The sequence below is a fragment of the Heliangelus exortis genome, chromosome 8 (genome assembly GCF_036169615.1).
Source record: "Heliangelus exortis chromosome 8, bHelExo1.hap1, whole genome shotgun sequence".
NCBI lineage: Eukaryota > Metazoa > Chordata > Aves > Apodiformes > Trochilidae > Heliangelus > Heliangelus exortis.
This window is the reverse complement of record NC_092429.1, coordinates 17,280,344-17,306,836: the sequence shown is the minus strand read 5'-3', so window position 1 is coordinate 17,306,836 and position 26,493 is coordinate 17,280,344. Positions and strand designations below refer to the sequence as shown.

Below are 26,493 nucleotides of genomic sequence, written 5' to 3'. Positions count from 1 at the left end.
GCACTGCATCCACATGAAAGGCTGGCTGGGAGCCAGGGTGGTCAGCATGGAAGCTGTATTCCAAGAAGAGATGAAGATTGAAATTTTCCAGAAAATCTTACAGTAGTTGTATAGTGGTGATGGAGATACCTCCAAGCAGATCTAGTGCTTTTTTTCTGCTGAGGGGCAAAAAGAGCTTTCTTTCCCTTAAGAAGGGAATATCATGGACATGCAGATTTAATAACCATTAAAGTAAGCCAACTAAAGTGGTTGAAAATATACATTTGCAAAGGTTTGGGGTTTTTTAGTGAAACTATGTATGTCCAGGTTAGCCTGTCTTGATGCATTTAGAATGTTCTTAATTGGATGGGTTTAAAGGGGATGGGGAGGGATAAAGAATCTGAATTTAAAATGGATTTTCAAACAGGAGGAAAAATATTGGAGAAGGATATTTGAGTACAGGTCCTTTTATATATATATATAGTTAGTTAGTTAGAATTCTTGTTGGGAAGAGGAAGTAAGAGAAGTGGCTTTGTGGGTGTGTCAATATTAGCTTGGTGTACAGACAGAACACTCTGCTCTGTCCTGTGCAGTGCACAACAATCATGTTATCTCACTGAATGCAGGGCAGTACAATGCAGAGAGCTAAGCCAAGCCAAGCCAGCCTGCTGAAAGCTGTACCTGCATTCCAGTGGCTCCTGCAGGTCATGTGATGGAAGTTATAACCCAGGTAAAATGTTAATCACTAAACTTGGCACAGTCAAAGCTTTTAATCTTTTATTGCAGTTTTCTCGGGAGAGGCAAGTTATGGACAACAGCCCAGAAAAGCTGAAGAAGGAGCTGGAAGAAGAACTGCAGCTAAGTAGTGAAGACTTACGTAGCCATGCCTGGTACCACGGACGTATTCCTCGGCAGGTACGTGGCCTTTGCATTGCCAAATGTGCTTTGAGCTTTTATAGAAAGCAGAATTGTTTATATATAATGCTTATTTGAGTAAAAGCTTTGGTATTTATCACAGCTTGGCATAAAATGAGGCTGAGGAAGCATTCAGACACTGAGGAAGCACACTGGTGGAAAATACAGATACTTCAGGATTTGTGTTGCACGAAATAAAGGCAGAGATGGAATTTAAGCTTTTTATATGACTACTATCCCCACATATTTTTCAAACATGCTGGTATTAATGTGGTTCAGTGTTCTTAACCAAAATTAAAATATTCGTGTTTATTTTCTCTCTTGCATTTGGAGTTTTGGGAAGGCAAAATAAAATAAACTTAAAAAAACAAATACAAAACAAAACACACAAAAAAAAAACCCAAAACCCACACAAAAAAAAACCAAAAAAAAAGAAAACCAAACCCGAACAAGCAAAAAAACAACCAAAAACCAAAACCAAAACCAACAACACAACAAAAACGACAATTGTCGTTAAAACGTTAAAGCTTTCTTTGGATTGGAGCTTTGATTCCAGAGCACCTGGAGCTCCCCCTGCGGGCTCCCCCTGCGCGTACCCGGAGTTCGGTGGAGCTGTGGCTGCCGCTGCCTCTGAGCCAGGAGGGCAGGCACAGCAGCCACTTACACTGCACTTAAGGTTCATAGTTTAGATGCTTGGTTTATCACATGAAAGCACTAACACAGAAAAAAGGGATTTTTTTCTGATTCTTCCTATGCAGTATTGACAAAGAATAAAAAACGGAAGAATAAAAAACGGAAGCTTCTGTCACTTCTGGAGTAATTTGTAATATAATGTAATATTATGTAATAATGAAAGGATAACCTCTGGGGTCCTGTAGAAATGGCTGCTTCAGCGTGACTGTCTATTTGGATATCTCATACTTTAAAATCCTGAGTCATTGCTTTCCCTTCACCTCTTGTTTTCTGTTAGCAAACTGTAAGCAATATATATGCAAAAGTCAGTCATGCTTCTGGCTGCCTGGGCAGTCTCCAATAAGCCCCTCTAGATATCTGCTGTGGGGGAAGCTTTAAATTTTAGAATTGGAGACATCATCTTCTCCCACGCTTCATGCTTTGCTTTGTTTCAGGCTTTATCTGTCCTTCCAGAGCAGCCATATTAGATCCTGTGTTTAAAAATATTTTGTTGAGATGTGTTGTTTGGCTACTTGTTTTCTAATTCTGAAAGTCTGATGTGTTTTTTTTATAATTCTTTTTCCTCAAAGGTGGCAGAAGACCTAATTAAGAGAGATGGAGATTTTCTGATTAGAGATTCTCTCTCCAGTCCTGGGAACTTTGTTCTTACCTGTCAGTGGAAAAATACATCTCAGCATTTTAAAATCATCAGAACAATTCTAAGACTCAATGAAGCCTACTGCCGTGTACAGTATCAATTTGAATTTGAAAGTTTTGACAGTATTCCTGGCTTGGTTAGGTACTACGTTGGGAATCGCACACCAATATCAAAGCAGAGTGGAGCAATTATTTTTCAGCCTATCAACAGGACTGTGCCCCTCAGGTGTCTAGAAGAGAAGTATGGTGTAACTCCAGTCTGGCAAAAAGAGACAAGTATCCCTGAAGGAAGAACAGAAACTGCAAAAAGGCTGAGTCTTGGTATATCCAGCATGCAATCCCCGGAGCAGAGCATACCCAGAGGAAATCTTTTGAGGTACTTTAGCTTTACTGTCCTTATTGAGAAAAATTAATTAACTCTATCAGCTCCTTCTGTAGGTGATGGGAATTTTCACTTTGATTTTAGATGGAACAGTAGGTATGAGGGTTTGCTGGGTTTTAGCAAGGGATTTTTTAGGGCCTGACTTTTGCAACTTCCTGATGTTGTTAAGGAGATGCTACCTAGTTTGTGCCTATGCAATTTGACCTTCCGAAAATTTAGAAAAAAGCTACATTAAGGAGGTGAAATAAGTGAGGATGGATGAAGCTGTGATGTTAAGTAGGTGGCAAGGCTGCACACTCATCATGTGACCCAGGGCATGCCCCACGTTTATGGGGAAGCTCTTGCTCCTGATATTTGCATTGCAATACTGACAAATAATGCTTCCTGAATGCTACTTGATTAGCCTAGCAAAAGAAAGTAATTCTAGCAGACCAGTAAATAAGCACAATAATCAGATTCTGAAAATATCTTTGGAAGAACAGGATGCACATCTGCACTTCCAAAGGGACTAGTTGCTTAAAGGTGGTGATGGCTTTGGCTGTGGTTCTCCATTTTCAAGTTGATGCATATCAGGGAAGAGGGAAGGGATAATTCATTTGAAATCCACAGAGTGAGAGCAAATATGTCAACTCTGGAAGCACAACAGCAGTTCAACTTGTTCTTCTGTTACTTAGCAAATCTTAATTAGTATAAGAAAAAGGATTAAAATAAAATCTTGCTGCTGCTTCAGAGAAGTCTTTCTTTCCCTGTTTGACTTCTGCAATAAAAATACCAAGCATAGGATAATCAATCCCAGTTTCAGTGTCCAAGTCATATTTTTCTTTAAAAAGTCTCAGCCTTAAAAAAACACCTCACAAATGCTGCAGGGCCACACATATTGAAACCCGTTTCATTGCTACTGCAGAAGCATGAAGTACCCTTTACTATTACAAGCTGCCCAAGTGGAATGTTAAGGATTCTTTCTCTAGTTATGAGATATTCTGGCAATTAGTTATGTTAAGAGTGTTAGACATATTGATGTGGTTTTGTTTGTATTTTTATTTACCCTAGAAACAAAGAAAAAAGTGGTAGCCAGCCAGCTAGCTTGGATCTAGTTCTGGAGAAAAGATTCCCTCTAAAGGCTCACCAGTCAGAGAGCTACCTGCTAACAGGTATGGTTTTTAATGAAATGTTTCACATTTAGAATCTGTGTATGCCCAGGTGAGACCACTGAGTATTCTCAATACTGTACATTCATACATATTTAATGGGAACTGTGTCTGTGTTAGCATACTGCTTGCTCTTATAGTCATTGGAACAGGGTTTTTATTTACAATGCACCAGCTAGTTGAGTACATTAGGACACAACTCAGCAGGCTTCCACACCAAAACAATGACAGCTACAGTTGGCATTAATATTCTTTTTGACAGAATTAACTTTCCTCACTTGTCCTTTACAAGAACTTCTGACAGAAATCTATTAAGTAGAATCATGTTTCATTGAAATCCTGGTAATTGCACTTCTCACAGGGGAAAGTATTGCAGGTGTGGTAACGTTCCTCACCAAGAGAAAAGCACTAGTGTGGTTTTTGTACTCAGTTCTGTCCTTCTGTCCCTCTCAATCTCTTTACCCCCACCCATCCTTTTTGCTTTTTGCTCCTTTCAACACCTTTGCTGCTGTCTGCTTCCCTGGCCACTGTCATTTTCTTTCTCCGGTGATAAAAGGTATGCCAGCATTTGATCACTTATTGATCATGGCTTTTTTTTTTCCTCAAGATTCTTCAGAGGTTTAGGCAATTATTTCCAAACTAACATATTTCATAAGGAAGCATGCGATGATGCATCTGTTCCCATGTGGACACATTCTATCTAGTATGGGACCTCCAGGACTGCCAGCTACTTTGAATACAGTGGCTGTTATAATCTATAGTGCCAATTGTGGCTGAACTTGTTGAGACAAAGATTATATTATGTATTTATATAATTGGACTGTATTTTGATAGAAAGGATGTGCTCTTTTCTATGGATGGACAGACATTCGTAAAGGTCCTGAAGAGTACTGTTGTGCATTTTGTCTGGGGTCCTCCAAGCAGGTTCTGGTATCATACTGCTTATCAGTGGTGACAGGCTGTAATTTGCAGATTTTGTTGTCTGCAGTAACTGAGAGCCAGCTAGAAATGAGCAGTAAAGCCTGTGTGATGCAAGTGGCCACTCTGCTGTAGGTACCAGCAAATGCACTGAGAATTGCAGAGTAGGAATGTCTGATACAGACTGGGATCAGTCCTATATTGGACGCTGAGGTTAGAATGTGCAATGAGTACAGGATGAGACATAAAAGCACTGAAGTATAAAAGCACTGAAGTATGTGGATGCGTTTCTCCAGCTCTTCAAATAAGCTACTGTTCAGCAAAAAGATTAGTATCCCTGAAATTCATTCTTTCCATACCCCATTGCAGGTTCAGGCTTGGTTTGGGGAAGCTTTTCAAAGCTTTTTCATCTCAAACTTTACATTCTCAGAAATGACTCATCTTTCATGTGGTACGACTGGAAGTTTCTGTGTTTATAGCCTAGGTCAGGTTACAAAAAAATCTCCTATTCCAAGCCATGGAGACTGCCCAGCTCTGACAGTATAACCTATATATGCAGTAGGAACTAGAATTATTGTCAGCATTACCACAGGTTAATATTATGGTGCAGCTGTTCTGTGTGTTTGGGATTTTGTGAGGATCAGCAAATGAATGAAATTCGCTGGCTAGTTCATTCCTCAACATAGAATTTCATATACATTTTTATCAGCAAATAATTTGACATGATATGACAACATTTTCCTCAGGAAATAGCATGAAGAGAGGAACGCTGGGACTGACATCAGGAATTGTGTTTCTTGGTCTTCTAAATTATCATTTTCCCCTCTAGGCTCAAGACATCCATCTCAGTCACCTGAAGCAGATGCAGGCTCCTGTCCAAGCTCTCCTGCATTTAGAACAGGGAGTGAACCTTCTCTAAGCCCCTCAGTTGTTCAGAAAGTCACCTCTGAGTCACAAGCAGGGGAAGCTCTTAGAGGTTCAGACAGTCAGCTCTGTCCAAAGCCTCCGCCTAAACCCAGCAAAGCACTCCTGATGAAGCCCCCAGATTCTTCTTTGGCTTCCTACAGTTCAGAAGGACACTATTGTGAACTAAGCCCTGCCAGAGGTCCTGCAGTAACAAAACAATGCTTATGTCAGAAAAACAGCTATGTGGAACATCTGACACGAAGGGAGAGGGGACCACACTCGTTCAGGAACTCTGAAACCAACTATTTGATCCTGGAAGATGACTCTACAGTGAACTCTGCAGAACGTTTAGAAGATTCAACTGAGATGGCTGAAGAAGACAGCATCTTCTGTGCACCTGTGTTTGAGACTGTGTCTAGTTTTAAACCAAATGATTTTGAATCCAAGCTACTTCCTCCTGAAAACAAGCCACTGGAAACATCAATGTTAAAAAGAATTAAGGAGCTTTTCACTAGCAACAACCCAAAGATTATCGCACAGCATATTCTTAGAATGGACTGCAAGGTAAAAATAGTAGACAGAATTTTTTTTTTTTTCATTTTATCTTATATTGTGCAAGTTTAGGCTTTTTAAAGTCCTGATTTGAAAAGATTAGTGGGTAGATTTGCAGCTAATGTAATAAATATATCAACTTCCTTGTAGGAATTTTCAGGTGTTTTTTTTCCATTTGGAGAACAAGAATGTTAACAAACCCTTTGGACTAAAGGTCTCCCACCATCCTTGACTTTAGACCTGTAGCTTGCCATAGATCTTTTTCATCTCCCATCAGTAGCTGTATATCTGTGATTCAGCCTTTTTTCTATACTGGAGAAAGAGCCATCTATACTGTAAACCACTGTAGAAAGAACTGCTTGTGACAGGAAAGAGCTGGTGTGCTTGCACAATGGTGGACAGACATTACCTGGGTGTCATTCTGCTGGTTGAGGTATAAGTTCAGTGGAACTTTACCTGCTCTTCTAGTCTTTGTCTGAGTCTCTGTGGATATGTGGTGTGGGAAAATAGCCTTCAGAACTTCTGCATTTTTTTTCCTATGAAAGAAGTGTGTGGAAGTGTTTAGAAAGATGTACAAACACAGTGAGCTTTTTTTCACAATGTAGGCTGAGATCAGATATTGCATCAGAAATACAGACAGGAGTTGTCAAGATGATGTAGTAAAAGAAAAGCAGGTGCAGCTGAATGTGTACTGCCTTGCTGGGCTGGGTGAGTGCTGTACAGGCCACAGAGTGGCTGCAGGAACCAAGTAGATTTTTTGGGTTCTGGTTGGTGTTTTTTTTTAAGGGCATCTTGAGAAGAAATAGACATGGCTACCTACCAGGCAATTCCATTGCAGACAAGAAAGGAAGTGGGAATGGTGATTGTCCAGAGGAAATCTGTCTATAGCACCCTCCTAGTGCCACTGCACTGATGTCACAGCACAGGTCTGGGGAGGGAGCAGTTCACTGGAGCAGCAGTGGGATGTGTGTGTGAGTGCCTGCCAGCTGCTGGGTTCCTGCCAAGAGCAAACACAGCTTCTCCCCTCAGCAGCAGCGTTGGCTGCTGCCAAGTGAAGCTTCATGCAGATTTGGCAACTCAGAAAAACTCAACTCTTCAACTGCTTGCTCTTTTCTAAAGTGATAGATTGTGGCTTCTTTACTCTGGCTCCAAGAGTAGCAACAGCATCATCTAACATTTTAGTTTCAAAATTCACCAGTAACCAGAATGTTTTCTAATATTTTGTTAAATGGTATGGTGCTTGAAGGTACAAGGTATGCATGCCTTAGAGAAGTAATAAGGAGCTTTCTCTATGTATTTTATTACCTCATTATTAGTCTCCCTACTTTAAATCTTATAAACTTTGGAATGAGGCCAAGGAAACTGGCCTGCTGGAAGTGTGGGAGGCTGTACAATTAGGAGTCACTGGAGTGTTTTTCAGAAACAGAGTTTTGGAGTTGGAACAATAACTAGCTGGGACACTCAGAGAAGTCTGTTTTACCTCCATCTTGCAGTGCTGAGAGCCAGTGACTGTCATTCATTGGTAACCTGTTGAGTACTACTGCAGTGATAAGAACTGCATGATACAATGATTGGCATGTTAATTGGTCCAGAATAAATGCTTTGTAATGAGATCTGTGATAAAGCTGAAGCTCATAGGTCTTCTTGTGGCATCAGCAACTCAGTTTGCCTTTTAATTAATGACATTTCTAATAATGGAGTAAGTAGTTACCAGATTGACTCAGTGTCTGCCACTTGCATGCCAAGAGGGCATTTTGTGACACAGAAGTGGCAGGCAGTGTCTCAAGGGGTTTCAAATCACTCCTGCATCTCTAGAAATGAAGCAGGTTTCTCCAGTGCTAGATTTTGTGCCAGTGAGGCTTGTTGGTGTGGCCCAGATTGCTTTCATCTTCTTGTAATCAAGCAAGCCTGCTGATGGGTGGGTGCCTCAGAAAACAGCAGGCAGATTGGTTTGTGTATGTGTCAACATGCAGGGCCTTAAACCAGCAGATAATCTCACATTATCATATTAATGCAGGCTTGCTTGTAATTAGCACATCTGTGTGTTGGTGATATAAGCAGGGGGTAATACAGTATGTGTAAACAGCAAAGAGGTAGAGGGCATCAGCCTTCATGTACTGACTTCATTAGATACTTAACATTTAGTCTCCTCCTTTAAAGCCCTTTTACTGAGGATGAATTTACAGATTCATGTAAGAAACATCCACAAACATTCTGGGCAGTTGCCTTGTTAGAAATGAAGACAGCAAAGCAAATGTGTACAATTCTTAGTCCAAAGAACAGTGCTACCCTGAGAAGAATCATGCTAGGAGACTACCACATTTCCTGGAACTTCCATTATGAATCTCCTTCTGAGAGGGAGGGAGCAAAAGTTTAAAACATTTTGGTCACACCTTTTAGATGTTTTCTGATGGCTGAATCATGCAAAAAATATTCTATTGGTCTTTTTTGTGTAAGGCCCTTACACAAGGGCATAAATTAAGCTTCTTACATTGTTCTGTTCTAATGTTGCACAGTGCATTAGCTTTCAATGCTCTGCACTAACCTGGAGGACTTCTGTGTGGCTATTTTTTTAAGTTTCAAAACATACAAATTTTTGCACTTGACAGGTGGCGAGGATATTAGATGTTTCTGAAGAGATGAGGAGGAGTATGGGAGTGAACTCTGGTCTTGAACTGATAACCTTGCCTTACGGACACCAACTGCGCCTTGACCTTATTGAAAGGTAAATATTTCTGTTACTTTTGTCCATGGCAGATGGCCAGAATACCAGATCATTGCTACGTTGAACTCTGCATTTCCTCAAAGAATGCTCTGCTGCATGTTTTCTGAATTTACATGTAAAAAAATGATTTTGTGGCATGGTATGTAACTTGTATTTGCATAGCAAAAATTCCTTAAGGTTATGGGGTAACTACATCCATGTAATACAGGAGAAGGGGAATTGTATTGAAAGCAGAGCCCTTAGAGCTATTGAACACCTTCAGGTCTCCTTTAAGGGCTCAGGTAAACTGAAGTTCTGAGGACCTATAACCTAGCTGAGCCTGTGTTTGTGGAGGAAACTGAAGATAGCAGCCTTCTGCAACAGGTGACTAGTAAAGTAAAAAAAAAACAAAAACAAAAGATCAGCAACTCATTCTGTAAAATCTCTGAACAAGTTAAGGAGGAACAATTAAGGCCTTCTGTCCTTGATCTGGCTTTTCTGCTTCTCTGCTTCAGGTTTCAGTTGTTTAGTTGCAGAAATTTAGAGGGAAGGTCCCAGGATTTGAGTGTGAAGGATAAAGAGAACTAGGGCAATTTTCCAGTATTTGTTCATTCATTTACTGCTTGGGAAGAATTTTGTGTAGTAGTATTATCTTAGTAAAATTTGAGAAAAAACTAATTCAAAGCCCGTGTCTATATATTCCATGTAGTGGCATTACTGCTCTTGATAAAAGGATGCTGGTGAAGACTATGTCTGCAGGGCACACCTGGTTACTGAAATAAACATTTGAACTTGTCTTCTGGGAACACATGTGCAGCATAATGTATTAACGATTTATAACCAGTAGTATAAATTGTTTACCTTGCAGGCACAATACCATGGCAATAGGAATAGCTGTGGATATCTTGGGCTGCACAGGTAACCTGGAAGACAGAGCAGCAACATTAAACAGGATCATCCAAGTTGCTGTGGAGCTGAAGGACTCACTGGGGGATTTTTATGCATTTTCTGCCATTATGAAAGCACTAGAAATGCCACAGGTAAAAATCTTCCTCTTTATGTTCCCAAACATGGCCTGAATGGTTTATTTTGCAATTTCTTCAAGACTAGAATGATCATGACAGACACTTTGTCACTAGCAGTGAATTGCTGTGGAGTCAGTAACAGGGATTCTGTTTTGTGTACAGGTCACTAGGTTAGAACAGACCTGGACCTCTCTGCGACATCATTATACACAGACTGCCATTATGTATGAAAAACAGTTGAAGCCATTTAGCAAAGCTTTGCATGAAGGACAAGATGAGTGGAATAGTGAGTATGAGCAACACTGGTTTTTTATTTAAAATCTCCCACTACTGGCTGCCTGTAGAAAGCAAGGCAGCTGCTCTCTTGATAGCTGTGCATTGTATGTTAAAATCACTGAACTTGTGTAGCACAGTGAAACAGAAGGGTCTGCCAAACATTAGTATGTGCCTGTATCCATGCAGACTATAATGCTCTGCCCAAACTCACACTCCCTCCATGTGGAACAGAAACTGAAACACTCTGCATCATCTTGCCTCAAAGATAGGAAACAAAACCTTCCTCAGAGAAGAGTTACTTCTGGTAGATTTTTTTATTTGCTCTGCCTACTTGATCAGAGGATGACTCCTCAAATACAAAGAATGGGCTCATCAGATAACTTCTCTGATCACATCAGCTGCTCCTGCATCAGATTCTTTGCAGCTCTTGTCTCCAAAGGGGCACAAGGGGGAAATAAATATAATCTGTGAACATTTCTCTAAGAAAACGAATAGAGAAGGAAAACTTTTTAGTCTCACAGTTTACTGGAATGACCCAGATTTTAAATGTGCTTAAAACCTGTGCCATCACCAAGTAATTCACCAGAGCCTTCTCCTGTAGTAAATACAAAATTTGTCTCAGCCTTCTTCCCCAGGCGGTTGGCTGGAAATTGGTAAGAATCTGAAGTAAGGTGCTAATTTGAAAGATGGCAAATTACTATTTGAAAATAATACTGCAGTTACTCTACCTCCCTCAATTCTCAGCTTTTATAATGTTCAATTTGTTTTTTTTACTGTCTATCCCAGAGACCATAAGTGCTCCACAGACCAACGTAACAGTGCCACTGCTCATGCCTCTCATTACCTTGATGGAGCGACAAGCTGTTGCTTTTGAAGGCTTGGACCTGTGGGAAAGCAGTGACCAAGGCTGTGAAATAATGCTCAAGCACTTGGGCACAGCTCGTCTGGTAGCACAGAACGCAGAACTGTACAGCCTGACTGCCCAGAGGATGCTGGAAGGTAGGGAGCACTGACAGGAGAAACTGCTGCAGATGAACAGAATGTGTGGGGATTGTGCCTGCAGAATAAGGTCTCTGCCCAACTGCTGCTAATATCAGTGCAAGGAATTCTCTTTCATGGGAGCTGAGACAGCAGCAAATGTCCTGCAGGAAATTCGGTCTGAGGACAGCATCAATATTCTTCAAAAGCAGACACTAAATTATTCATCACTACAGCTCTTCAGTAAGCAACAAAGCATACATTTACAGTGCTGACCCTTCTGGCAACTGAAGTGCAGTAAGGACTGACAATAACTTCCTGTCTTCATTACAATTTATAATTCCTGGGTTTTACAAATAAAACTACCCATCATAGTAAGATTCTTTACAGCAGTACAAGATCTTGACTGCTTGCAGCCAGAAAGCAGCAACCATGTTAAAAATGTGACCTTAAAAATGTGAAAAAGTTGAGGGGAGAGAAATGTAAGTTTTTCTGCAGGCAGCATGTATACATCAGTAACTGTATTTAGGGTCAGGCTATAATGACAAGTCTAGACCATTAGAACTGAGCAAAGGATGGCCTGACCCAGTGTCCCTACAGCCACATGATACCAGAATGTCACAGATGGAAAGGATTGTCACTAGTTAAAATCATGGTGTAAAAGGAACCCAGCACACTAAAGGGAACAGTTTAAAAGCCTCTTCTTCTGAGTAAAAAAACTTGCCTGATGGTGATACTTTTTACTTCCTAGGTTTCCAGCCAGATGAAGAGATGAGCGAAATCTTCAGGACAGAATTTCAAATGAGATTGCTCTGGGGCAGCAAAGGAGCCCAAGTGAATCAAAGTGAAAGATACGAGAAATTCAGTCAGATTTTAACTGCACTTTCCCGAAAACTGGAACCTCCTCCAGTGAAGCAGGTGGAACAATTAAGTATATGACCCTGTGTCAACAGTGTTTAAATTACATACTTGAAATAACCTTAGCTTTCTTTTGGCAATTGGATGCTGCACCCACTTCTTGCATTTCACAAGAACTTTTAACTGCACAATGCACACTTGTTTTAAAACTACTGATTTCTAAAATAAGTATTTATTTACTGTGCCACCAAGTCATTTAATGATCCCTTTAAAAAGGTAGGTTATCACTGTAAAATACAGCTTTCTGTATTTCTTCAGAGTTGCAATATTTTGCTAATGCCTAGGGCACTGGCATTTTAATATTACAATGAAGCAAATAATGTAAATAAAATTATAGATTGTGACATTGCAGAAAATTTGTTTTATAATATTCCTTTAATTAATATAAAACTGTACATAGAATTGTGAATAAAAGTGTATAGTTATGCAAAATAATATGCAGATTGCAGAAATACTGCAGGTTACAGAAAGATCCTTTTCCTGTGACCACCACAGAAGACTCAAATACCAGTATGAAGGGAGAACATCAGTTGTGTACATGTTGGGACAACGTAGAGGTTTTTTTAGACAGCATCTGTAGTACTTTGTTTTTTGCTGGAGCCTGGCACAACACCTACACTGCTAGGAACAAATGGTGACATGGTAAGAACAAATAATTCAGATAATTAAAATGCCTTCAGTAAATGTGGGTGTATGCATATATTAAACTTGCTTCATTTACTGAGGTGAATCACTTTGGTAAGTAGTAGGTTTTGGGTTTTGTTCTTGGATGAAGGCAACATGTAAGCAGTTGGCACTTTTCATGGGAAATCAGCATGCACCATTTTTATGTATAAGTCCTTTAGCAGCAAATTCCACTTTGTCACATACAGAATTGATGTATCAAGATTATCCTCCAAAGCTGTATAAATAATTTAAGCAAGAACTATGCTTAGAGATGCATGTGCTTGTCAGTAAGCCTATTTCTGGAATGAGATGTTACTTAGAGCATTTGGAAGTATTTGAGTAGGCTAACAAAACCAGTAACAAAGTGGTGCAAATCTGTTCCCCTCATCAACAATTACAGCAGAGGTTCTACCACCATAACAAGAGCTGAGACCTCATCCTGAAAGCTCCCCTGTCAGTCTGAACAGAAGACAAATGAGGAAGCTGGTTACTTAAGACCATGAAAAGATTTTTTTATTCCATGAAAATATTCTCAACAGAGAACACTATTTTTAAACAAAGCATTTAACATTTAGGAAATCAACATGTGCACAAAAAAGGATTAAAAATTATGGGAAATGTAAGATTCTTTAAGACAGCTCACGTTCAGGATTTTAGAATAAGTGATTTATAACTAGCTGTGCAAGTACAAATGCTTTTTTCCTATGTTTAATAACCCTCATACATGTTGCACTATCCCTCATGAAAGCAACCTGCCTCCAAAGGAAGCAAATCCTGGTTTTAGAAAAACAAACAGTAGTGTGAAAAGAACATTTAGTCTTTTACCAGGAAGTGTTATTACTGACCTGCAAAGCTGTTAGCCAGGCAAACCACAGGCCCTTTAGCAGAAAATACACAGATCACATTTCCCCCTTTTCTCTAACTTAAAATAGAAAAAGCACTAGGTTTAAAAACAAACAAAAAACAACCACCCAACAACCCCCCCAAAAAACCCTAAACCCCCAAAACTACCTAAGTAGTTTTGTCAGTATCGAGTAATGTCACATTATTATATAAATAACCCTGTATACAAGCTCCAAAAATCTAAACTTTAGAATGTAATAGACCCCATAATACACGAGATCAAGCTGTGTAATAGTGGTATACATAACAAAAGGAATAACCCCCTACACAAGTCACTCCAATTCAGTTTTACTGGTAGTACAGTTTCTAATAACACTGAAATTAAAAAGAATCCAGCACGGCTGCATCCAAATATTGCTTCAAACCCCAGAAAAAATCAGGATGATTTGAGTATTATTTTATTTCCCAAAACAGCAGGTGGCTGGGTTGACAAGCTTGTGTTGATACAAGTATCCCTTCCCCTCCCCCCAACATCTCTAGTCTAATTCTTATCACCCTATAATAAATCAGATATGATGTATTTATTATGAGGACCACAAATGGGAGGCAAGACAACATAAGCAATAGGGGCACTGCAGACAACTATATTTACACGTATAAACATATCCAAATTTCAACTGTTTACAATTAAAAGTGCACATAGATCATTACGAAGTATCACTCAAATTTCAACTGGTCCATACAATGAAGCATCACCTGGAAATGGACTAGCACTGCAGTAATTAAAACTGGAACATCATAGTGAAAAAGTAAAAGTTTTCATAAAAATATTTTTTAAAATTAATACTAAAATCAAATTAAGAGATACACGTTTCAATGTATAAAATTCATGATGCACCATGTATCCAGTAGAGTAGAGCTCTAGAAAACACCTACCGTGGCTACCTCAGCAGCTGCAGCACTGTGAAAAGAGCTGAGACACAAAGCCCTTTGTGGGATACTGTAAGTGGTAGTGTTGGCAAAGAACAGATTTAGGCACTCGAGTTTAAGGCAGCATTTGAATGGCAAGTGGTTGACTTCTGAAAACAGTCATTAGCTTGCAGCAGTGAATCTCTCTGGTGGTGTTCTGGGTTTTCAGTGCTCACAACAGGTTACTGAAGTGCTGAAGGTGGACCACAGTTCTCGGAGTTCCTCTTTGATTGCATTGTAGGCTAGAGCTGAGATGTATTGTTTCCCCAAATCAACACAAACACATTACGGTCTCTTATCAGTTATGCAAAAAACTGGAATGTAATGATGGTTGCAGTGGTATAGTTACAGCAGCATACATGGATACTGGGATGAAAATCTAGTGCTGAAGATACATAAACAAAATGATTTGTTACAAAATCAGACAAGCAATGATGACAAAGTGTTATGCAGACATGCCTGACTGTCCTAGGCATGCAGGAGGAGGTTAATGGCGAGCATGGAGGTGGCACAGGCAGACTGATTACTGACGTATGGTTCTAAATGACTGCCAATTAAAATGAGTTGGAAAAGAGCATAATTTAGATAGCCAAAACATGGCACAAGCTAAAATATAGTTTGTGCATCTGGAACACAGATAATTAAGCCATTTTAGGAGCAGCAGCCTTTTTACTCTGGTAATGGAACTCTATTTTCCTGCACAAATTGAAAAATTTGTACTACATCCTTACCTAGGTATGGAGATGCTAAGATGTTAGTGACTAAATGTATGCCTGCATGCATGCATGCAACTACCCTTTCCCCTTGGGCCTCCCAGTCTAGTACCCACCCCCCCAACCCCCCAGCAGCTGCATGTAACCTCCTTCAAGATCTCGCCCATTTTCTCAGAAACCCGCTTCAGGAACCTGCAGTCCAAGAGGAAAAAGAAAAGAACAAAGTTACTGAAGGCCTTTAGCAGACCGAGAAGTGTGCTCAGTTCTAAGGGGCCATTCTCAGTGGCTGCACATCAGCCTTGTATTTAATTCCACAAACTCTCATTAGAAACACAAGCCACAGCTTTTAGATCAGGTTTTTGTTGTTGTTGTTTTGTTGGGTTTTTTACCAGAAATCAAGTAGTGCAACAGTCCTCAATGATTGAACAGTAAGGGGAATTATAGCACATTTAAGACCTTGATTTCAATGTAAACTAAATTAATTCCAAGACTTAGCTTACAGGCATGAATTGAGAATATAAAATAATTCCTTTTTCAGGAGCTGACAGATGTTTCAGCAAGACATCAAAAGCATTACATGTGGTCTCTTTTTTTTCTGTTCATGGTACCTAGAGTTAAAACAATGAAGTTGTGTCCAATACACAACATTCTACATTACAAGTACTGAAAAGGAAGCAGAGAGGCAGGTCAGTGGACTTTATGTCCTTCTTAATTATAATGTTTTTTCCTGAGTACTTTTTGTTTTGCTTTCGGAATCAGAAAACATTTTCCTGTTTTAGAAGTGAAAGCTGCCAAGTATTTTCTAAGGAAGGAAATTAATAATTTTCAGTAACTGAGTTCAGTTAGTTATTAGAGGAAAAAGCCCTCTCCTTTTAAGCATGTAGCCTAAGTCATAAAAGTGGGAACAGTAAATCTTGGAGATTTTTAGAACTAAGTAATTTTTCAGTCCTCTATAAAAACAAACTATTCTATAGAACAAGCAGGAATCCTGGTATTTTTCAGTTTAACAGATGAATTGTCTTTAGTGCTTTGTAAAGCAGAAGCACTAGGATCAGTTAAGCAAGAGATATTGATCAAAATTACAGACCACTGTAAGATATAAAATGTAATGTGGTCATCTGTAAAACAAACAAAAGCAAACTCACATTGCAAACAACAGACCACTGCTGACATCTGACATTCTACTGCTTTCCATGAACCTGTGTAACTTACTATTTTCCCTGGGGAATGTACAATGGAAAGCTGCCAGTTTACTGTTAGATATAGGTTACTGCACCTTTGCTGTTTTTCTCTAGCGTTACATCTATATATGATGTTGGCACATAGCCTTCCTCTCCATTATGTCTCCGAGCTCTTGTCCACCCATCTCCTTTGTCCTCCTCAATAATGTACAAAATTTCCCCCTCTTTCATTGCTAGAGTGCCTTCATTATGACCTGGGAAAAACAAGAGGCAAAGAAGTCTCAATGCTCAGACATTTCAATTTCAAGTCATCTTTTTCCTGATTACATATAAACAGGAAGAACCAAAAAAATCCATGCAAGAGAACATATGGTCAAACAGACTTACAGACAAAAAACTAGTCCAACTTGTAGAGCTGAATATTTGCCAATAGCCATGCTAATATTTATCTTAAACCAGCTCAATACTGCTTATGAATTAGAGTGATTTATAAAATATTTCCACTGATCTTAAAAGCAATTAGTTGCTCTAATAGTTAATTTAAATCTTTCTACATGTCTTTCTGTATAAATAATAGATGCTTTATAGTCAAGGAATCACGGTGCACACTGTTAACCTTACCATCAAATGGATATATTGCCTTGCAGTGTCCTATAGCTGGTAACGGGTCATCATCTTCAAACTCATCATCAAACTCGTTGGGATGTGGGTGCTGCTGGGGGGGGCCTCGAACTTCCTGATTTGCATCATCCGTGTAACTCCCTTCAGGGCTATAAAGCAATGGTTGGAGCGTGAGGACTCTCAAGAGTTCTTGGCTCCACAGCTCAGAACATGAATGCATCACAGAGAGAGCAGACCCTGGGTATCACTCTGGGAATGCCTGTTAGCAGTCCTCGGACTTATGCTGGAGGTGATTTTCTGAAAATACTGATCTAAGTCACAGACTGAATTCTGTTAAATAAATGTACATAGATTTGACAACTTTCTCTTCAGAAAATGGAAAACTGGTGAGTCTTATGCAACAGAGTAATATAGCTTTAAAAGGCATTGCTGTCTCATCACTGGGCATTTCCATTAGACTATTTTTTTGACACCATAATGACATGAAGTGACCTTTAGAATTCAGAACCAGTAAGATTTTCCTTTAGGAGGATGTAAACCTTCAGACAGTAAGTAAAACCCATCACCTACTGTTAACTATCAAAGAGATGCACTTGTGATTATAGCACAAGACATAAAGCCAGTAGAGACAGAATAGTGACCTCTCTCTGCCCTGTGTTACAAGGTGGTTGATATCACTGCTGTGCCGCCTGTCGCTTCTGGCTGCTACTTTGCCTTCAACTTCAGAGAGCCAAGCCTTGGGGAAAAAAGACAAATATTGGTGTCAAAAAAACCCTTGATTTTAAGCCAGCAAATACCATTTAACAAAGGCCCTTAACTGCATACAGTTTACTTGTCAGTACATAGCCACAAAGAGACTGCATTCACATGTGCAGTCTCATAATTACTTCACATGAATCAGGAACCTATCCCTCATGCTTACCCCATACTTGTCTTAAGGCAAGAAATAATTTTTAATCACATATGAATTTCAGAATAAGCAATTTATAAGAAATTCTTCTCAACAGTTTCCATCTTTAATAATGTACACCCTTATTCTAGCTGGATGAACATACTTGAAAAAATGGCTACCCCACAAAAAAATTGTATCAGGAGCCCTTTCTTGAGTCATTTTTCTAAGTGCTGTGTTTATAACCTGTAAGACAAACTACACTTTTACCACTCATCTACATTTCCCCAGTGAATTAGTCTAACCTCATTCTTGTGTATTTCCATCCGAAGACGGTCCATGTTGCTCATAGTCTCAGTTAATTTTGGTTGTAAACTGCTTGGATCACCCATCTGGGGATTCTTTTCATAAACATCCTTCATCTTTATGAGAGCATCTCTAAAAACATACAAAATCCAGAAATAGTTATAAAAATTACAAGATATATCAGTACTCATTCATTAAAGCTAAAATAATGTTTATGTGAATGAGATACTAAGCACAGACATGACGAGCTACTGCTCCCCACACCACACCTCAATCAGTTTCCCATTCTGTCATCCCAGCACTTTGCCTTCCCCTTTCCTCTGTCGTGCACAAGCACACATGGACTCCAGCTGCTGACTCTATCTTGCCTCAGTACTGTTTCCCATATTGTTTGTAGTACACCACTTCCTAAATATTAATAACATCCTTCTCTTAATGCATTAAGTTGCAGCTTTCTTGCTCAGTTGACCTACACATTCTTTTTAAATGCATGCTTTCAGATCCAGTGTTTGCTATGCAGCATTAGGATTGAATCAGGTACAATAGTAAAGCAGAAGGAAAGAATGGGAACAGAACCTGCGTACATTAAATTATTAACTAAAAAGTGCTTTGTGATAGTCTGGAGGAGTGTATTCTCTCCTGGCTCCTGAGTACTTTTGTCTTAGGTAGAAGACTTCAACAGAAACACAGCACCATGACAAAACCAAAAAACAAAAAAAAAAAAAGGAACTCACTTTTGGTCTGTTTCCTTCTGTAGTTCTCTGTTAAGTTCATCAATTCTCTGTTGCAGTTTCTTGCGTCTTTGCTCTGGGGGGAGATGGCTGAAATCCTCCAGTGCAGGGCCCTGCAAACACAAACACCATTGACCAGGGAACAGGCAGAGGTCTGGCCAGTGTGACATCCACACACGGACAGTGCTCACTGGAAGCAGCGTGGACCTTCTTAAATACTCTACTTGACCCACAGCTGTATAAAAGACCACAACAGAGTAAGTGCATGTTCTTGCTGCCAGATCAGAGTAATTTAAGGTTCTTTCTGCCTTCTGTAACAGTTGGCAGTTTTCTGAAAAGCTGAGCCATGGACCTCCTACTACATCGACTGCACTTAAAGAAGTGGATGGCTTGAATGTGAATGGCCTGAAGTTGCACCAGGGGAGGTTTAGACAAGATATTAAGAAGAAAATCTTTACTGAGAGATTACAGTACAACAGGCTGCCCAGGGAGGTGGCACAGTCACCATCCCTGGAGGTATTTAAAAAGCATCTAAAACTAACTCATAGAGCACATGAAAACCCATTATAACATCAACATTTTTACTTAAATATGTTAATCTGAATCAAAGCTTGCTCAAATAGTCCAAGCCACCTTTTCCACCATAAAAAATGTTTCAGGGAGGGAAAAAAACCTTCTACTTGCCAAACTTTTTTTAAAAAAAATTTTAAGAAGTACTTCAGAACAAAAACTTACGAGCCTGAAAAGGTTTGACTGCAAATTTGTGCCAAGATTATACATGGTAGGGAAGGCCTTGAGAGTGAAAAGTTTTGCTGTGAAAACTCTTAACAGCAGTGAAGACGGACTCTAACAGAAAGTTACATCACATTCTTTGTGTCCTAGATGCCCAAGAAAGTTGCTTTTAGCACAGGAAACCCACTTGCCATTGCAGTAACCCCCCGCAGAGGCAAACCAAACTGACAGCATTTCTTTTGTACAGAAGAAATGTGACAGAAACTTGACTGTTGAGATTTTGACATTAGCAATCTTAAGTTCTGCTGCTAAGTTTCTAAACCCCTTCTCAAGATCTTCCTGCTCCTCAGTTTCTTGGTTCTTTTGCACTTGCTATCATGATCTTACTGCTTTTTAAGAAGATAATACAAGACACCATAAAAGGAGGGAAGTCAAGATATGATCTTTCCAAAATAAAGCAGAAGTTTCTTTCTGGAGGAAAAAAAAATAATTATAATCCTTTCAGGTGCTTTTACACTCTACAAAGGAATAAAAGGATAATCATATCCTCTATCATTTTTCTTTATATGTGACTTAAAACCAGAGTATGCTACAGCATTAATCAGAAGAACAGAGGTATTTTTGTGAAATTTTACTGATTTACTGTGCAAAACAACAGCAGTGTTTAAGGAATGGTTTCCATTTCATGTAACAGCTTTCTAAAATTCCTAAGCATAAAGATCATCTTTCCCTGCTATTTTCTTGTTAAATGCAAAAAAGTGAATTTTGCAGTATTCAATATTTCTCCTTTACAAAAGTTTTGTAATTTTTTCATATACCTCTTTTATGCTGCTAAAACAATTTCCCTGGCAAAGAGAAATTACCAAGTATTCTCATCCTGGCCAACTCATGAATACTGGGATCAGTCCTAAAATTCAAAAATCACAGAATCAGTTGCAGCCCCATCACAAGTCTAATTATCTTACATTAAGCATGGATGATTAGGAAGAGTGTATATGGGTGGAAAAGCTGAAGATGTATTTCAGCACCTGACTTAAAGCAGTTATGATATGGAAACACTTTCAAAGATTACTTTCATGCTATATTAGCAGAAGTACAGCAGACAGATCAGCACACAGGCTTACCAGCTTCACTGACCACTGCACAGTTCATTTGAAAACAGAAAGAAACGGGAAATTATTTACATGCAACACTGAGTTACAGAAATTATTAATGCCTAAAACTTCATCTTTAAAATATTACTTAAGGATTTAAAGTTTAATTTATAAAAAAATCACTTTACTATGAGCACAAGAATAGCAAACTACAATAACCAGAAATGCACTTCTGCTTTAAGAATTACTGATTTAAAAATTACTAGGTGACAATGTGTAGTTTAACTTCCCAAATTCAATACACAACTTCATTAAATTACTTTTGAATTGTCAGCATTTTGAATACTATGCTGAAGAACTTGTATTGTAGGAGAAGAAACAAACACACAGCCAACACTGCACACAGTATCAGAAGTTGATGATGAGGAGGGACTGGTCAGCCATATGCAAATCATTTGTTAATTACAGCTAACAAACCACTGCCATCACTTTTAGAAACCTAATTTGTACACAACTGTGATTTATTATCACAGTAGAAATACAAGAAACAAAGATCTTTTTCAAGATGAGAAGTTAGAAATTTTACTCTCAGATAATAGCATTTGGATCACCACTGCTGTCCTAGAAATGTTTTAATCCAGGTAGAATTAAAAGGCATCCAAAGAGTAAAGACTTAATCTGTAGAGGAATCAAATAAAATGAGATGCCAGGTGCTGTTTCTCAGGCTTAGCATTCACAGCATTTTGAAGATCTACCATGTTTTCAGTGACTCTGGGCAATGCTTTCCAGAAAGACACCAAGCAGCTTACAAGATGCTCATCTCCCACATCATTTACGACCCTCAGCAATTGTTAAGGCAGTTGACTGGGGCACACACACCACACACACACACACACACACACACACACACACACACACACACCCCACACACACACCACACACACCCACCCCACACACACACCACACACACCCCACACACCCCACACACCCCACACCCACACCACACACACACACCACACAAACACACACACACCACACACACCACACACACACACACCACACACACACACACCACACACACACACCACACACACACACCCACCACACACACCACACACACACACACACACCACACACACCACACACACACACCACACACACACCACACACACACACCACACACACACACCACACACACACACACCACACACACACACCACACACACACACCACACACACACACACACCACACACACACACCACACACACACCACACACACACACCACACACACACACCACACACACACACACACACCACACACACACACACACACCACACACACAGACTTCTAGCCATGAGGAAAGCAAAGCACCTTCATAAATAATACTACTGTAGAAACCTTAATAAAGTGAAGATTTAAAAGTGGCTGCAGAATAAACTACTTTGGTAAGAGTTCTACAAGACAACAAGTTAAGTTTATGTATTGCTGTTGACATTGCATCTGTTCAGGTACCCAGAGGGACTGAGCAAAGACCCCTCATTAGCACTTTCTGGAAGTGTTCAGATTTCCATGGACAGTAAGCAGCAGGTAACAGCAGCACTAACAAAGCAAACGAGGCTTGCTTACACTTGGAAGACTTTTTCAGTAACCTGTTCTACAGCTGCTGTGCTGCTTTCACTGTACATCAAGGACAGGAAAATGCAGTGCACACAGCACAGAATGAGGGCAGCCTGATCTTGTGATTGCCAGTGCCCTGAGTGCTTATTGTGTGCAGTATGCTTGCTGTCTGGTATACGACAACTCATGGATGCAGAAGCAAACTGAATAGCATTTGGCAGTTCTGCATGTCAGTACCACTTGGACATCATTTTCCAGGGACAAAAATGTGAAAACAGCATCATGTGCTAGCAACTATTGAATCAAGATGTATTATAAAGGTAAGACTTATCAGTGAGTTTAAAAATTCTATTAGAATTGCAGTATATATTTAAATTGAAAAGGTACTCAACATGTGCTAGTGTAATGTCTGTTAAAATGCTTGCAAAGCATTTCACAATACATAAAAAACAAATCTTTTATTTAGATATCAGTTACTTGTTACTGTGGGATATTTGGATTAACCCTGATTTGTAGGATACTAGTGATCCTTGCTGATTTTAGGGAATACTATTCTATATTAAATTAATCCACTTGTTCAACATGAGCAATTGTAAAATATTTTTTAATTACATTAAAATATGGTTTCATTTTCCATTAGCATTCTGTAGTTATTAGAAAATTATCTTTGGCTTCAGTATGAGGTTCTAGAAGTACTTAAAGTACAAGGTGCTGATTTGTAACCTAGGAATTGATACATTTACTGATCAACACAAGAGTTCTAATCAAGACCTGTGCCATCTCAACAATTACCTAATCCAGTTAGTTCCTCAGTCAGTACTAAGGAAGTACTATCTTCAGGACCAAAACAAATTATATAAGTGACTCAGAATGGGAAAACATGCATATTATGTATATCCTCCAGATATACATAAAGGCCACAAGAATTAGAAAAAAAATAATACAGTGGTGGTAGAAAGGGTATTTCTAAGAAAACTGTGAGTCACAGATACAAAGGTGCCACAACATAACCTAAAGAAAATAAGTTCTAAGTGTAACTCATCAGAACTTGACTGCAATACAACACAAATACTTTCACCTCCACATTATGTCAACAGTAGTCAACCTGATGCATGAGACAGTGAGTCAGTATTGTTTCCAAATACCAGAAAATAATGAATTATATATAATGATAATTGCATCTAATTATCCCATTATTTGGATAAATAAATATCATACAGTGTACATGAACTGGACAGGCTGTGGTTCACTGAAATAAATGCAGTGGCACTCTCCTGTTATCACCAGTGCTACAAATATTGCAAGGAAACCACTAAACATTTCCCTTTTACTGTCTCCCAAACAAATTCTATTTGCAGAATATGCCACTATAAATTAGTTAATGAATTGCTGAATGTCAGAAGGTGGCATTTGGTTGTAATTTTGCGATAATTTTACCCCAAAGAACCTTGGACAAACACGAACAATTTCTTAATCAGAAAATGCACTAAAATTGTAATGTTTCAAAAATCAGTATTTCAAAATCTTTAAGAACCATGTGCTATAGCATTTGTTGTAAATAATTGAATGTTGAAATAAAATTTCTCCCTTGTTAAGTGTCTCATCATCAATCACTATCATTTTAACTGAAAGTCACCAAATAAGACATTTGATCCATCAGATTTTTTTTGTGGTGGCTGGTTACCCAATGATTAATTACAGCAAAAATAGGTTACATGATGGTAGGAAAACATTTGTGAATGTGAACAAGAATGAAGTAAGGTATCAAACACATGCTGAGCACCCTCTTTATAACACCTTTCTTTTAGGCACAAGTATTTGGAATCTGATATATCTGATATTTTATCTTCAACCTGTTGGTAACTTCTGTATAATATGAAGCAAAGTATCCTAACAGTGTGTGTGTGTATATATATACATATATACACACACACACACACATATATATATATACAGCTGAAGTGTTACTTTTAACAAAGTAAGCCTTATAATGAGGGTGAAAAGCATTAGAAAAAGCCACATCACAAACACACTGTTCATAGCCCATCATGCATTTCAACTTATTAGCAAACTTACCCCTCTTTTGAGGCTTCTGAAAGAAGGAATTCTGGGCTTCCCTGTTTTTATGTCACTCATGCAATAATGCACTGGTTCAATGGAGAATATGGGATACTGGGACCCATTAGGAGTACTGCATGTGTATAAACTAGTAGGGGTTAGGGGTGGGGATTGTGGCTAATGTGGAAATAAAGAAAGCAATAAATAAGCCAAATGTTCAAAGTGATTTTAAAATGAAAATTCTGTCTTACAAAAATAAAATTTCCACCCAACACAGAAACAGCTTGTAACATTCCAGACAAATTTACACTAAAACTGCATAGGTTTTAAAAGATTTCTGTCATGAATTAATCTTCAGAGTTACAGGTTGGTGCAAAGAATGAAGGACTACTCAAAAAAGCTTTAGACTGAACAAGCTTCCACAAGATTCTAAACAAGATCCCGAAGTTGCCTACTTTTTTCTTAAAAGAGGAAGCTCTGCTCTTCCCAATTTTCCTAACAGCCATTCTGGAAGCTCCTACATTTCTTGCTCATTGTTTCTTCCTACTTTTTGATACACTTTGCTATATGTAGGTAAACTGAAGTATTAGCTACAGAGAATGACTTAAAAAGTGTACTCAATCTCTGTAGTCAAGCTGGACTGACACAATGGCTGCATGGGGTTCTTAGTATCATCACAAGAACTTCCTCCACTTTCTTTCTCCCCTTTTTTCAAATTGCTTCTCTCATTTTCTGTCTCTCATACCTCTGCTGCTTTTTTCCCCGTTTTGTACTGTTTGCTCTGATGCACAACACATTCCCTTTCCAAAAGACTTATGCCATTGGTAACAACAAAAATAGGTAAATGCATTATCTAGAAAGCTCAGCCACAGTTTCAGCTAAATGGAGTCCCAAGGCCACCTCAGCTACAATAAATGAACATGTTTTTATGTTACAATTTAATGCTAACTTACTGAACTGGTTATTATCTGGAGTTAAATACTTATCTCCTAACAAGTATTTTGCTCCCAGACGCTTTGTAGTGTGCCCCTCCATCTTCCCCCAAAACGAGTGAAATAAAGGGAAAATCTTCCACTTCCCTCAGGTCCTTAAGGAAGAGATGCATGTAACATGTACCTGTGTGTGTACTGTGATTCCATAGAGGAATTGGTAAAGCTCACTTGGAATGCTACATAAGAAGTGAATGAACTGGGGAGAAGAAAGAGTAGGGAAAGTCCTGCCAGCTTTCTTCAGCTGTTATCATACTAAAGAATTTCTTATAGCTACACTAAATTCCAAGATCAAGACCAAAAATCAATGCAGATTTTTATAACCTCCCTGTCCAAAATTCTTGGAAAGATGTCTTGTTGTCACACTGTAATTATGAATAGCCAGAATCTCACCCACCTCTGCAGCCAAATGCAATAAATATGCTAATGCATCAATCATAAATTATACTGCATGAAAAGTAAACACTGAGTGTTCATTTTAACACACAGCTGCAGTTCCATGACATACTGAGGAGGGAATAAAGAATCAGTTCTAGACTTCCTCCCTGTACAGATCTGCTTTCTTGGAATTGTACCAAGTAGGAAATAAATCCTACCACTAAGAAGCTCTAAGAATAGTTTCCTATGATAAACAGCAGAAACTGATTTGAAGCATTACAATAACCTCCTAGAAATTTGTGGGAACCATCAAAATTACTCACTGGTATGCTCCAATACTTAATAAAGACCAAGCATAAAATTTAAATATGCATATGCTTCATTAATCATTTACATAACTACTACATGTACTGATAATCTTTTTTGTTGATCAATGAAGGCACCTTCCATAGAAAGTGTTAATTGAATCTCATGCGATAACACAAGAAAGGAACAGTTTCTCTGATATTTTTTCTTGAGCATAGGAATATTTTTATGCTTTGTATTAATACTCCTTTTGGGCATCCACCTGTATGTTTTATCAATGAGCTTTCTTTAATGAAACTTAAATGTTATCAGCCAAACCTCAAAAGTTTTCAAAACCAGCCACAGGTACAATAGCCTGTGTAACACT

General features: G+C 38.8%; 2 protein-coding genes across 11 annotated transcripts in view; one reads left to right on the top strand and one right to left on the bottom strand.

Annotated features, from left to right (window-relative positions):
• The window catches only part of BCAR3 (BCAR3 adaptor protein, NSP family member), a 75,579-nt gene extending 63,114 nt beyond the window's left edge, over nucleotides 1–12,465 (top strand). For 4 of the 5 annotated variants that reach the window (XM_071750735.1, XM_071750734.1, XM_071750733.1 and 1 more), the window contains 9 exons: nucleotides 766–894; nucleotides 2,157–2,599; nucleotides 3,656–3,756; nucleotides 5,501–6,141; nucleotides 8,739–8,854; nucleotides 9,702–9,873; nucleotides 10,021–10,144; nucleotides 10,921–11,133; nucleotides 11,864–12,465. In XM_071750735.1, coding sequence (XP_071606836.1) covers nucleotides 766–894; nucleotides 2,157–2,599; nucleotides 3,656–3,756; nucleotides 5,501–6,141; nucleotides 8,739–8,854; nucleotides 9,702–9,873; nucleotides 10,021–10,144; nucleotides 10,921–11,133; nucleotides 11,864–12,051 — 2,127 coding nt within the window. In that variant the 3' untranslated portion in view covers nucleotides 12,052–12,465. Of the gene's footprint in view, nucleotides 1–765; nucleotides 895–2,156; nucleotides 2,600–3,655; nucleotides 3,757–5,500; nucleotides 6,142–8,738; nucleotides 8,859–9,701; nucleotides 9,874–10,020; nucleotides 10,145–10,920; nucleotides 11,134–11,863 lie in introns of those variants that run through there. The other variant, XM_071750737.1, reaches the window with a different exon arrangement.
• Nucleotides 12,466–13,183: 718 nt separating this feature from the next.
• The window catches only part of FNBP1L (formin binding protein 1 like), a 59,332-nt gene continuing 46,022 nt past the window's right edge, over nucleotides 13,184–26,493 (bottom strand). For 2 of the 6 annotated variants that reach the window (XM_071750742.1, XM_071750740.1), the window contains exons 10-15: nucleotides 24,472–24,630; nucleotides 18,953–19,062; nucleotides 18,218–18,350; nucleotides 17,665–17,759; nucleotides 17,024–17,172; nucleotides 13,184–16,656 (exon numbers count right to left, since the gene is read on the bottom strand). In XM_071750742.1, the coding sequence (XP_071606843.1) occupies nucleotides 16,478–16,656; nucleotides 17,024–17,172; nucleotides 17,665–17,759; nucleotides 18,218–18,350; nucleotides 18,953–19,062; nucleotides 24,472–24,630 (825 nt within the window). In that variant the 3' untranslated portion in view covers nucleotides 13,184–16,477. The remainder of the gene's footprint in view (nucleotides 16,657–17,023; nucleotides 17,173–17,664; nucleotides 17,760–18,217; nucleotides 18,351–18,952; nucleotides 19,063–24,471; nucleotides 24,631–26,493) is intronic. The other 4 variants (XM_071750745.1, XM_071750743.1, XM_071750741.1 and 1 more) reach the window with 3 other exon arrangements.